This window comes from Equus asinus, chromosome 7 (genome assembly GCF_041296235.1).
Source record: "Equus asinus isolate D_3611 breed Donkey chromosome 7, EquAss-T2T_v2, whole genome shotgun sequence".
Classification (NCBI taxonomy): domain Eukaryota; kingdom Metazoa; phylum Chordata; class Mammalia; order Perissodactyla; family Equidae; genus Equus; species Equus asinus.
In genome coordinates this window covers 100621640-100635121 of record NC_091796.1, presented here as the reverse complement: position 1 = coordinate 100635121, position 13482 = coordinate 100621640, and the positions used below count along the sequence as shown (strand labels likewise).

The window sequence follows — 13482 nt, the reverse complement described above, 5'->3', positions numbered from 1 at the left end:
GTGGAGGGCTATCCAGGCAGCAGGACCAGGCTGGGCATAGGCAGTGGGGCTTGAAACAGCAGGATGCTTCCCCGCAGTGCTGGGCTGGGAGGGGACAGGTAGGCGGAGTCAGGTCAGGAAGACCTCGTGTGCGGTGCCCCGCTGGAGCCTGAGAGACCCCAGGAAGAGGTGATCTTTCCTGTGAGGGGTCCCTGTCCCCACTGCCAGCCACCTGACATGGCCAGGCCGCCATGGGGACTGCCCTGTCCCCTGACACATGGCCATCAGGAAGGGGCTTCTCCCTACCTGGAGAACCGCTTCTGCGTGAGCTGGTCCCTCAGCCAGGGTCTGCATGGCCTCGGGTCGGATGGGGGTGCATGCTGGATCTGTCTCTGGGGTCTGAAAGGCTATTTTCCTTCCAGATTAAGGAGCTCACGGGCAACCTCAGCAGGAACTCTCCATCTTCCAGCCTGTCACCTGGCTCGGGGGGCACAGACTCAGATTCTTCCTTCCCTCCCACACCCACCGCAGAGAGGAGCGCGGCGATATCGGTGAAAGACCAGAGGAAGGCCATCAGGACCCTGCTGGCGTGGGTGCAGAGGAAGACCAGGAAGTGAGTGCAGCCCGGGCCCCACCGTCCCAGACTGTCATGAGGCCCCGGGAAGAGGACCCCCCTGGGGTGGGCGAAGGAGAGGGGCATTAGCCTCTGTTAAGTTGCATGCCGCTCAGGTGTCTGTGCTTCGTGTAGACTGCCCGGACAGGGGACGTGTGCCTTCTTCAGCGTCTGCACGCACAAAACTGTGTTTGAGGAATGCTTGGTTTGCAGAACGCTGATGAGAGCATTTGAATATAAATCCGAGGGGCGTTTGCCACATTCAGTCCCAGAGTGGGGATGTCTCTTGGATCCTAATAACATGTCTGTGTTTCTTCTTAAGCTTCAGGGTATCTTTTTCAGAGTCTGTACCTGCTTAGAAACTAGTAACAGTAGAGGCTGTGACATACCAGAGTTAGGTCTGGCCTTTCCAAAACCGAGGCAGGTGAACTGGAGCAAAGCTCCCAGGCCAGCCGGCAAGGGCTTCCAGCAGCTTCATGTCAGGCCTTTACTGGCAGTTGGCCGACAGCCCCTGGGCCTCTGGGCCTCTGGGCCGTGGGCAGGGGTGGGTAGAAAGTTAGGCCACATGTGGCGAAAGCCACACCACCTTGGGGCCACCCCGGCTCTGCCAGCTCCAGACGGGGGAGATCCTGGTAAATCACTTACCTCTGGACGCCGCGTGTGCACGATGGTAACTTACCATTCACTGCCTTATAGGGACTTAGGATTAAATGAAATAAACTCCGTGAAAGCGCCTCGCACAATACCAGCACTTAACAAGCTCTTAAATGTCCTATCCCTTCTCCTCAGTGGATGGGAACAAAAGATGGAAGAAAAAAAAAGATGGAAGAGAGGCTGGATCTTTGGAGTTTTGATTGAGGAGTCGAGCATGCCAGAATGGATTAACGAGATCAACAGTTAAATGTTGTTTAAAAATAAATCAACCCAAAGAGAGCTCGTTGCCAGGAGTTAGGGTGACGGTAAAGCCGAGGAAGTGTCCCTGGGAGGATGCAGCACTTCCGTACCTCCATTGTGGCGGTGGTTCCAGGAATCTGTGCTTGTGATAAAATGCCACGGTAACGGATGCCACCCCCTGAGAATGAAACTGGGGACATCTGAATGAGGTCTGTGTTTTAAGCCACAGTCTTGTCCCAATGTCAGTGTCCTGGTCTTGATGACACGCCCTGGAGCTGTAAGGTGCTGTCATCCAGAGCCGCTGGGTGGAGGCTGCAAGGGTCTTTCTGGCCAGCTTTTGCTTCTTATGAATCTTAAGTGATTTCTAAATAAAAAGATGTTTGGATTTTTTTTTTTTTAGAGAGTTGGGAGATTGGTGGGGTCTCAGGGGATGGATTCTAGAGGAAATAGTGCTTGGAAAGATGACTGTCTTTGTCATTCACTTTTAAACTTTTAATTTATTTATATTAATAATGATATTCGCTGCCACTCAGTGGGTGGCTTCCGTGTGCCACCTACATTGCACACTAGGTTGTCCACGTGTTGTGGCCGTTCTTGTGGGTTCAACCTAATACCTCCCCCACAGCGGCCAAGAGGTCACAGCGAGATGACCCCTGTTTTATAAGTGAGAGATCTAGGCTCCTAGGGGACGTGACTTGCCCCAGGCTACAGCTCTGGAAGCACAGAGGGGCAGCCGTGGTGTGAACGTGGCTCCTTCTAGCTCCGCTTTGATTGCACAGCGCATCCTCATTTGCTGCATTTTGAGTATCACTGACCAAATGAGCAGTGTATAAAATTGCCCCTTCATATACCTGGGAATTGGGGAACACAGGTCCTATTTTGCCTCTCTGTGCATCATCTCTTCTGATTCTGTTGCTCCAGAAACGGAAATATGAATGGTTCGATCCAGCTCTCCCAGGGTCAGGGCCTGGGGTGTCTTTGCCTGGCAAGCTCGCAGCTCCTGGACCCACTTGGAGGCCAATGAGGGTGCTGCGAGCTGACCTCCTTATCATGAAGTGTGTTTACTAACCTGCCTCATGGCCGCTGCGGCTTTCCTCAGGTATGGCGTGGCGGTGCAGGACTTTGCGGGCAGCTGGAGAAGTGGGCTGGCCTTCCTGGCTGTGATCAAGGCCATCGACCCCAGCCTGGTGGACATGAAGCAGGCCCTGGAGGACTCCATGCGGGAAAATCTGGAGAAGGCTTTCCGCATCGCGCACGACGCCCTCCACATCCCCAGGCTTCTGGAGCCCGAAGGTACCAGTGGTTCTCTCTCTTTCCGTTTAATAATTTGTATTACATGTGTAATACATGCTGTCCATGTAGAAAATTTGGAAAACGCAGAAAAGCCTAATGAAGACATTTTTATATCCCCTATATTCCTACCACCAAGATCATTTTTCCAGTATCCTTTTATGCATCAAATTATAATTTTTTTACATAATTGGGATCATTCAGTGTATTGTTTTGTATCATTTGTGTTACCTAAGATTATGATGTGTTTTGCATGTTGCTGTGATGTCTCCATTATACATTTTTATTGGCTCCATAATGGTCCATTTGGCAGGCATACCAACATTTCCTTCACTCTTCTCCCACTGGCGGACATTGAGGGTGTTTCAGAAATAGTCAGGTTCGTGTAGAATGCTGCAGTGAACGTCTCGTTGATAAAGCTCAGTGTGCATCTCAGATTATTTCCTTCAGGACCAGGTCCCATCAGAGGAATGACAGAGCTGGGAAGTGCACAGCTTTTTGAGGCACTTGACTATCTCTGTCGAATTGCTTTGCACATGGGTAGGCTAATTTGAGGCTCCCGCTAGCAGTGAGTAAGGGTCCTGGTTCACCAGACTCGCTGATGGAGCCGGCAGCAAGCTGGCTGCTCACCGTGAAGGGACTAAGACAGCAGGGAATAGTGGACATTCTTGGGAATAAGAAGTCTTGGATTCTGTATCCCAGCTCCCTCTGTTCATCAGCCGGCTGTGGGACTTCAGTGAAACCATTCACCCTCTCTGGGCCCAAGTTTCCTCCAGTGTAAAATAAAGAGAAAAAACCTCAGTGACCTGTGAGATTCTTCACCATCAAGTGTCCCATGATCCTGTTTAAAAATCACGTGTTTGGGGCGGCCTGGTGGCTCAGCAGTTAAGTGTGCACATTCCACTTCGGCAGCCCAGGATTTGCCGGTTCAGATCCCGGGTGCGGACATGGCACCACTTGGCAAGCTGTGCTGTGGTTGGCGTCCCACATATAAAGTAGAGGAAGATGGGCACGGATGTTAGCTCAGGGCCAGTCTCCCTCAGCAAAAAGAGGAGGAGTGGTAGCAGTTAGCTCAGGGCTAATCTTCCTCAAAACAAAAAAATTTTTTAAAAAAATCACGTTTGTCCTTCTAACTCCAGTGTCTCTCTTAACAGACATCATGGTTGACACACCGGACGAGCAGTCTATCGTGACTTACGTGGCACAGTTTCTAGAACATTTTCCGGAGTTGGAAGCCGTATGTTTGTTTTCCTTACCTCTAATTCAGAAACTGTACGTTTGCCTCAGCTGGCCGTCACACGAAGCTGGGGCTCAGGCTGTGCTGCTCCGTGTGACGAGCGGTGATAGTCCAAACCTCATCTCAAGTCCTGAGTGTTACTTTGCCACATTTTAACTTCAGAACCATATACAACGTGTATTATGTTTTTTAAAAAAGCAGGATGAGAAGTTAGACAGCCTCACCTCTTACAAACCTTCCCACACCAAACTTCATTAAGATCATAAGAGATGCTTGCTCACCATGTGGATCGGCGACTTGATCTTTTACGTGTCGGATGAGCCTGTTAGCGGTCTACCAGATTCTGTCAGAGTGTGAAAAATGATAGAAGACACTGAGTGTTCGAAAGCATGCCTTTTTATTGTCAGAATCCCAGATTACAGTTGGTGACAGATTTTATTTTTGGAGCAGAATCAGACCTTTTAGAAGTTCTCACGGCTCCATTGAACCTGCACCCAACCCATACGCAGCCCTGAGGTGGTGATAATGACAGCCACCCCAGCCTCTGTGGAATTCAGTGGCAGCTGACTGCACACCTCCTGCTGGCTCAGGCGGACTGAGCGTGACCTCGGTGGATGAGGTCCCTCACGGGGGAGCTTGGTTCTGCTAGAGCAAACAGTTAACAAGTCAGCAAACACATTATTGTCCCAGGTAGTTGTCAGCACTAGACAGAAGAAATAGGCATAAAGAGCTAATGCTCACGGGGGAAAAGGGCTGCTCTTCAGCTGGAGACTGCTCAGGTCCCTGTCCTGTGTGTCTCCGGGTGACTGCCCTTCCTGCAGTCCCACACAGCTCAGTGTCATCATCTTCACTTTATAGATTAGAATATGGGCACTTGAAGAGGCTTAACGGCCGCTCCAGGGTCACAGCTACCAAGGACAGAGCTGGGATTTGACCCCAGGTCTCTGTGGTTCCAGGGTTCAGGCTCTTAGATCCTCACAACATAAGGCTGAGACTGAGACCCCATTTTGTATCACTCAGAAGAGCCAGACTGGGTCTTCCCGTGTGGTGGCTTTCATTCCAGTCTCTGCCTGTGTATGTGATTCCCTTGTGTGCCTGCACCACAGATCGCTTCCCAGGGTGCTTTAGAAGCTGGAATTCCATGGACTGGAATGTCACTTCTGCCACTTGAAGCTGTGTGACCTTGAACTGCTTACTTAACCTTTCTGATAGGTCTCTATAAGCTGTCATCTATAAAATGGAAATATTACCCACATAACTTTTTTTTGGATTATTCCATTAATTTTGGTTTCCATTTAATCTTCTCTGTTGGCTTTTTAGCCACATCTCCTTGTTTAATCTTTTTAGTAGTTGTTCTGGAGATTATAATGCTCATCTTGAACATGCCTCAATCTACCTTGAGTTACCATTATACCACTTCAAGTAAAATGCATGTTTTATATATTTTTATATATGCGACAATTCAAGTCCACTCACTTCCTCCCCATTCCTTTGTGCTGTTATTGTCATTTGCTTTATTTCTGCATGTTTTAGTCCCTGATGCTTTGTTATTATTTTCGCTTTAAAGAGAAGACATTTTGAGAAAACTTTTTTAAATAGACTTTTATATTGACCATATATTTACCATTTCAGATACTTTTCATTCTGGAAATGGATCCTTCTGGTCCAGGCTTCCATCTGTGGTCACTCCCTTCAGCCTGAAGGATGACCGTTGTGGTCTCGTGGTCCTAGTTAAATAGTTAGAGTCTTTATTTGCTAGTTCTAACCCTGGGTCACATTTGGGTCTATTTCTAATGACTGTTGTTTCTCTTGATTATGTATCGCATTCTCCTCCTTCCTTCTATCTTCAATTTTTTACTTTATGCCAGACCTGATGGATAAAAGAACAGTAGAGATTGAGGTAGAGGACAGTTTCCCCCCAGAGAACATAGCCCTTGCTCAACCAAGGGCCTGTGATGAGGAGCTGGTCACTTTGACCTTCTCTGGCACCGATAAGGGCTACCTTGCCATTTTATTTAATTTCAGCCCTCTGGCTTCAAATGATTTTAGGATGCGGTCCATCCACTCTCTCCATGGGTGCTTCAGGAGCCAAGCACTGCAGTACCACCAAGACTGCCCTCTGCTTTTCAGCCCTGCTCTCTGCTGCTTCTTGCTTAGCACAAGTCCCTGTGTGGGAGAATTAGCATATGAGGAGAATTGGGTTTGCATTTGGGGCCCTTCCGAATTCCGTCTCTGATACCAGCCCACACAATCAATAAAGGTTTGGCTAGTGGCTGGCCTGGTGGCTTGGTGGTTGAGTTTGCGTATTCCACTTCAGTGGCCCGGGGTTCGCAGATTCGGATCCTGGGTGCAGACCTACACACTGCTCTTCGAACCATGCTGTGGCAGCATCCCACATACAAAATCAAGGAAGATTGGCACAGATTTTAGGTCAGTGAGACTCTTCCTCAAGCAAAAAGAGGAAGATTGGCAATGGATGCTAAGCTCAGAACCAATCTTCCTCACCAAAAAAAAAAAAAAAAAAAAGATTGGGCTGATCTTTCCGTATCTCAGGTGGGTTAGCTCCCCTATCCAACCCAGACTAGGCAATGGCCCACAGGTGTGAAGGAGCTGACAGTCTCTGCTCACTTAGGGAGGGTCCTCCTTTTCTAACATTCAGTTGATTGAGATTTCTTTGTATCCATAGCTTTAAAAAACACATTATTTTAAATTTATCAGGTGTTTTCACATTTCAGCAGGAACAATAGTCTTTTGCAGCCCTCTGCATCGTAACCAGAACACTTGCATTAGTTCTGAAGTGGCTTTTTCCGCTTTGGTTTTTGTTTTTGGGAGGGGAATGCATGGTGTACTCGAACGCTCCTCTGATTTCACATTGCCCTGTGTTTCTCTGCAGGAAGATTTTGTGGATTCAGATAAAGAAGCCCCTATTGAATCCACCTTTGTCCGCATCAAAGAAACCCCTTCTGAACAGGAGAGCACAGTCTTCCTTCTGAGCGAAAATGGGGAGCGTGCTTACGCAGTCAACCATGAAATCAGCCACCCGCCACCCTCCAAAGTCTTTGTCTGTGACAAGCCTGAGAGCATGAAGGAGTGCTACCTGGGCGGCATCTCCAGCCGCACGCTGTCAGACAGCTCCTCCGAGTTCATGCACCAGATCATCGACCAGGTCCTCCAAGGGGTCCCAGGTAAGACCATCAGCATCAGTGAGCCATCTCCAGAATCTTCCATCCTATCATCCAGAAAGGACAACCGGAGGTCCAACTCTTTGCCAGTCAAGAAAACCGTGCACTTTGAGGCTGACACCTACAAGGATGCTTCCTGCAGTAAGGACGCCGCCTACAGTCAAGACTTTCGCTTTGAAGGGAGCCCAAGGGGGACAGAGGAGTTGTGGAAGCAGGATGGACACGTCTTGGTGGTGGAGGTAGCCGAGGATAAGATGAAACAGGAGGAGCCTGAGATCCTGGAAGCTGCCTCTGATGAGGCCCCAGGTGACATTTCCTTGGCGCGTGGTAAGATCAGTCATTCTGAGACGTCTCAGAGTCCTCCCTCCTGGAATGGGGCATTGGAGAGGGCAGCCAGCCAGGAGGAAGGAGGTCGTCCCCTCTCACCCCTGGGAGAGAGCACTGTCATGGCCGACTCCTTGGAGATCAAGGTTAAGCTGCAGACTGTGGAAGCTATGGATGAAGGAGACTATTTCGAAGGCATCCCATTAAAAGCCTCTATGTTTAGCAGCGACCTAGTAGATTTTGCCTCGACCAGCCAGGCTTTCAATGAGGTTCCTTTGCTCCATGAGAAAAAACCTGCTGAGGATGAGGTTTTGGAGGATCATGGTGAGAAACTGGGCAAAAGGAGAGCAAAATCTGCGCAGAAAGAAGAAGATTCAGATGAGCCCCCAGTGAAGCTTGACATGCGAGACCCCCGCAAGGACCCTGAACGAGAAGATGAAGACTATTCTTTGGCCCCAGAGGAGGCACCAGTGGAGAAAAAGCCGGAAGTCTATGAGAAGGCGAAGCGGAAGTCCCCACGTCGCCGGCAGGGCGAGGACGAAGGGGAGGCCGAGGGCCTCCGGGCGCTTGGCGGAGAGCTGCTTTCCAACCCGCCGAGCCGCACTGTCAGCTTGGAGACCCTCCAGAGTCACAGCGAAGAAGGCCTGGACTTCAGACCCTCCCCACCCCTCTCCAAGATCTCCGTCATCCCCCACGATCTCTTCTACTACCCACACTACGAGGTGCCCCTGGCCGCCGTTCTGGAGGCTTACGCAGAAGGCGCGGAGGATTTGAAGAACGAAGAGAGGGACCTCGAAGAACCAGAGGAGTATCTGTGTGACCTGGGGTCCAGGGAGGAGGCCGAGGCCTCTCAGAGCAGCTGCAGCTTCTCCGGGCTGGGCGAGGACCCCTCCGAGGCTGGCTTCCAGGCACCATCTCTGGACAGGGGTGCAGACCATGCCAGACCGGCCTCGGAACCCGCTCCCCCATCCCCCCAAGAGGACCACCAGCAAAGGGAGGCTGAGGAGAGCGCCCCTGTGGAGAGCCATGAGGTACTTGATTGCGGGGTTGGGAACCCTGAGGCGGGATGGGTTCTGCTCCACTGTTCCTCCATAGCAGAGGGAGACAGAAGCTTCCCACACACACATCCCAGGGCCAGCATTGAAGGAGGCGCTCACTCAGGCCTGGGCAGGGGCAGGGCTGGCCCTTGAGAATGAGCGCTCCTTACAATTTGCACCCTGGGTGCCCCACTGGCCTCCCCCGGTCCTGCCTGGCCCTGCCCACAGGGCTGCCAGGAGCATCAGATGAGTCCTGTTTGAGGGTCCGGCAGAGTAGTAGCAGTCATTTTAAAGAGTAAAATTTCAACACTGGGCGGGCTGTTAGTAAATCGTAGGGCCACCTCCTGCGGCAGCCTGCAGACCTCACGTTTGACTCCAGCCTTGATTTTTAAAGGCCTTTTTCCTGTTCGGCACTATTATCAGGTTCCTGTGGTTTGAAGTGGGTTGTGTGCACAGGGCAAGGGAGGGACACACACTTCTGAACTCGAGGAGCTGGGTACACACTTACCTGCCACTTGATGTTCCCATTTTATCTGGCCCAGCAGCTCAAGAGCAGCAGTGAGAGGATGTGGGCCCTGGCCTGGTCCCGTGGGGGCACAGTGGGAGGGGTCCTCCTGCAAGCGCCGGGTTCATGAGAGCCCCCCACCGCAGCACTGGGAATCCGGGAGTGGATCCAACACCACGCAGACTGGGTCCTTGCTGGGTGCGGTGCAGACGGGGACCCAGGGTGAGACGCTGGGAGGAGAGAGGACCCCAGGCGAGCTCACCTGCCTCCTCGTCCTGCCCTGCAGAAGGCCTCGTGCCAAGGAGACCTGCCTTGGTGTTTGCAGCTGGGCAGCCAGGTCCCAGCAGCTGTGCCATGAGGGAGCGTGGCCTCAGACGTAAGAGATGGGGCCCAGCAGAGAGATGCAGGGGTTCCACAGAGGGAGACCCACCCACGTCCAGAAAGCCTGCGTGTGTGGGGGCCTCTGGAGCTGTGGCGGGGGCAGTTCTGGGTGGAGGGCACAGTGCAGGACCCAAGGCGGGGATGTGGGGCCGGGCTGAGGACACTGGCTGTTCCAGATCACTTTGCCTCTGAAGTGGCTTCTAACACCATCCCATGGTGTCTTCCCCAGTCTTTCCGGGCTGTGCTCTTCAGTTCAGCCCCCTCGCCACTGGCCGTGGACCCTAAAACACAAATCGCGTCCCATCGCTCTCCTCCTCCTGTTCCAGGATAAAGTCCAAACTCCTGAGCATGACCTTTGAGACTCTTCCCTCCCCATCCTGGCCTCCCCACCCCGCTGGTCCCCCTTTTCTCGGTCCCGGCCCCCAGCCCAGCCAGCCTCCTTGCTGGCTCCCAGACACTCCAGCTCTCCTCTGCCTCCAGGCTTTCCTTGATCCGGCCCCACCATCTGGACGACCTTCCCCACCCTTCACCTGGCAAGCACTCACCCTTCAAAGCCCAAAGCAAATATCACCTCCTCCCGGGAGCCTTCCCGGCCCCTCCCCAGGCAGAGGAGTTGCTCTCAGCTCTCAGCTCTCGCTGAAGCTGGTTTCCTAGGTTGTGATCCTCTCTCCCAGGAGAGAGTGAGCATCTGTGTATTAGTCTTTGGACTCTAGAGACCAGCCTGACAGGGCTTGCAAAGCACGAAACAAAGGTGTTTTGCGTCGTGGCTTGGGGGCGAGGCGAACGTAGGATAAATTAAACCCAGAGATAAATGACGATGCTCTGGCTCACGTGGCAGAGAGTCAGGCGGAGGGAGGGGCTCACCCGTGCTCAGGGGAATGAGAAAGCCTTGCAGCCCGGGAGGGCTCCAGGAGGAAGGGGAATCGGAGTAACCTTAAAAGACGTTTAGGATTTGGATAGGCCAGAAGGGCTAGCTTGGGTTAATCGGTTTCCCAACTCTGGACAATGGGGAACAGCTGTTGGGAGCTCTGTGGGCGGCAGAATTCTCAGGCTATAATGCCCTAGAAGGCAAGTGTGGCAGGACCGATTGACCTTTTGGGGCAGAGACATCCATGCTATGTCCGTCTTCGGACAGAGAAGAGGCCTGGGTGGTCCCACAGGAACCAGGGACCTGCCTGCCATCTTCCTCGTCTGTCCTCAGGGAGAGGAACCCAGTGCTGGCCCCCACCCCCTCCCACCTGCTGTCTCCTGACTTGTCGGAAGCCAGCCCTGCCTGAGCAGGCTTTTCCTGCAGGAGACCCCAAAATCCGGGGGGGTTAGAAACGTCCTTCAATGAGATCAAGTCTTGGGGTCCCCAGGTTGGGGACTACGACAATAATGGGAATGATTCTCTGGATTCTCATGGGCTGAAAAGCTCTCTGGAGACGAAAGAAAGGGGACAAAGTGGGTGGAGGGAAGAAAGCCTGAGTTGCATCTCTACCCCTTCGTGTTACTTCAAATGGCGAATTGGGGGCTCCGCTCCTCTCCCCCGGCTCATGGAACGTGGCTTGCAGAAATGCAGATGCAGCTCTTCATGCACTTTCCTTCCAGTCATTGTCAACAGCAGCTTGTGCACCTGCCTGTGCCCAGCATGTGGACAGGAGATTTGGGGTGGGGTTGAAAGAGCCCTGGGCTAGGGATGGAATCGGGAGACCTAGATTGAATCCATCTCATGCTGAGCTGGGAGGAGAGCCTGCGGAGAGGTCACATCCCTCGGGTACAGTGCGGGAGCCATACTGGTGCCGTCTGCGTCTCTGGGCTCTGATCTGCTTCTCTGGCTCTCACCTGTCCAGCAAACAGGTGCCCACTGCTGCTGCCCACCTTGCAGTTGGCTCCCGAGTGTAGCTCTGGCCTTGACCCCTGTGGGTGAACAGGGGTGGGGTGCAGCCTGGGATGACAGGTGAGGTCTGTGACTCCTACCTCCTGGCAGACAAGATGACACAGGATGGAGCATCTCTCTGATACCTGGCCCTCCTTTAAAAGAAAGAAAAAATATCTTCCAAAGGGACTAGAAAATGACAAGTTTTCCTTCTTCTAGAAAAAAGTCCTCTCCTCATTTCACTTTTCAAAAAAGATAGCCTTTGCCCATTGATGATCGAGGGAGGCTGGCATTTCAAATTGCTGAGCGTCTTTTTAATTTCTGCACGGAGCTTTGTTCTCCGGGGGTGCACGGCCCTGGTCGCTCCAGTCCCCTTATTCTGGCACCTGTCGAGCAGGTTCTTCCAGCCCCTGAGGAATTCTTGAGAGGTGGCTCCAGCCATTCCCACGCTTCTTGATTTCACTCAGGAGCATTCCTGGTGGGTTCAGAGTGCCAGTATGGACAGTGGTCACAGAATTTTCCTTATCAAAGAAACGCTAGAGATGTTGCACTACAATCCACCTTCGGGCAAAGCATAGTGAAGATGTCATCCCACGAGCCAGGAGTTTGCCTGTGTGTGTACCTCTCCAAACCTGGGGGCCACCTCTGCACCCCTCGGCCCACCTTTCTTCCAGGATTCGTTCCTTTGTCTAAGTAGGCGATGGTTGTGTGAAGGGTCCAAGCATTGCCCACTGGAAGAGACCTCTTCTATAGGAAACACTGTGGCCCAGTGGAAGAAGTTGGTAATCGTTATACCCAGGTGACAGACAAGGAAACTGAGGGTCAGAGAGATCAGGTCAGTTGCTCAAGATCAGATAGCTGACGCAGCCAGGATTTGAAACTAGATCTTGCTGACTCTAGAACCCGTGCTGTTTTCACTCCGTCCGTCTGGAGCGGTGGAACTCTGCACAGGGAGCGGGAGGCTGGGTGGCCTTCCCTTCCAAGGCAGCCTGTGCCGGCAGGAATCTGTGGGACAGGCAGAATTGGAAGGGATGCCCAGCTGGGCCTGGGAATCAAGCTGGGAGGGTCACTCACTCGCCATCTCAACATGAAATGCTGACGTGTGTTTGATTTTCTTGTTCTTAAGTCTCAGGAATCCCAAAACTTGGAAAACCTAGCAAACCCTTTAGAAGAAAAGGTAACAGAAGAATCAGTCAGCAGTAAAAAAAAGGAAAAAAGGAAACATGTGGACCACGTAGAAAGTTCGATATTTATAGAACCCGGAACTGTTCGCTCTTCAGATGACCTAGAAGAAGACACTGGCGACCACAAAGTCCCTTCCAGGTATAATATCTTCTCTCCCCCCAGGACCAAGCGAGAGAGCTACTCTCTGAACTCATTGCATTTTCGGTTTCTGATTTATGGGGGCGCAGGGGGCGGGACTGGACAACAAGCAAAACTCACTCTGAGTACCTTTGGGTGGAACCTGGCAGGGAGCCCTGGAGTGGCCAAACCCCAGGAGGATGTGGGGTGAAGTAAGAGGCCTGGAGACTCCTCCAGCCACCCCCGCCCCCAGGTGCCAGCTGGCTGGGTTCGGTAGAGACCAAACTTAGCCATTTATAAGCATCTTCCTGACTTCAGCATATGTGCCGAGGGGAGTGAACGGGGAGAGGCCCAGATGGGAGAGCCAGAGGAGGAGCTGGTGGCTGCCCAGCCTGCCATCGCCCCTCTGCTTCGCTTCCATGCCTGGGCTGTGAGGGACAAAGGGAGAGTAGACAGAGCCCTGGGAGGAGGGGCAAGGCACGAGGGGAGGCTGCTGCCCACTTTGCCTGTGACTCCCAGGGACCCTCTCCCTGCCCCTCGACGTGACTGTCCAGTAGACGTCTAAGTCTTAGCGTGTAGCTGGACCCTGCTCTAAGTGCAGACAAACGCTTATGGCCAAAAGGCCCAGGGCTGTCATCTACTCCACCACAACTCAGGGAGGGGCCGTTAGTCATCGCCAGACCGGTCATCTTCTCCCTGAGCAGGTCACTTCTCAGTTATCTTTGAGCAGCCGCTCTGTGATGGAGTCCGCTAGACGGGGACTTCGGAAGAGGCCAGCCACAGTGGTGATTCAGGCCCAGCTGCACCCTCCAGGGGCTCTAGAGGGACATGAGATGGGGCTCCATCTATTCTCCTGGGACCGGGTGGAGCACCTTAGGTG

General features: G+C 52.5%; 1 protein-coding gene across 6 annotated transcripts in view; it reads left to right on the top strand.

The window, feature by feature from the left end:
* The window catches only part of CLMN (calmin), a 123713-nt gene that overhangs the window by 94956 nt on the left and 15275 nt on the right, over positions 1–13482 (top strand). For all 6 annotated transcript variants that reach the window (XM_044774263.2, XM_070514257.1, XM_044774265.2 and 3 more), the window contains 5 exons: positions 402–592; positions 2586–2779; positions 3931–4013; positions 6907–8550; positions 12427–12623. In XM_044774263.2, the coding sequence (XP_044630198.2) occupies positions 402–592; positions 2586–2779; positions 3931–4013; positions 6907–8550; positions 12427–12623 (2309 nt within the window). The remainder of the gene's footprint in view (positions 1–401; positions 593–2585; positions 2780–3930; positions 4014–6906; positions 8551–12426; positions 12624–13482) is intronic.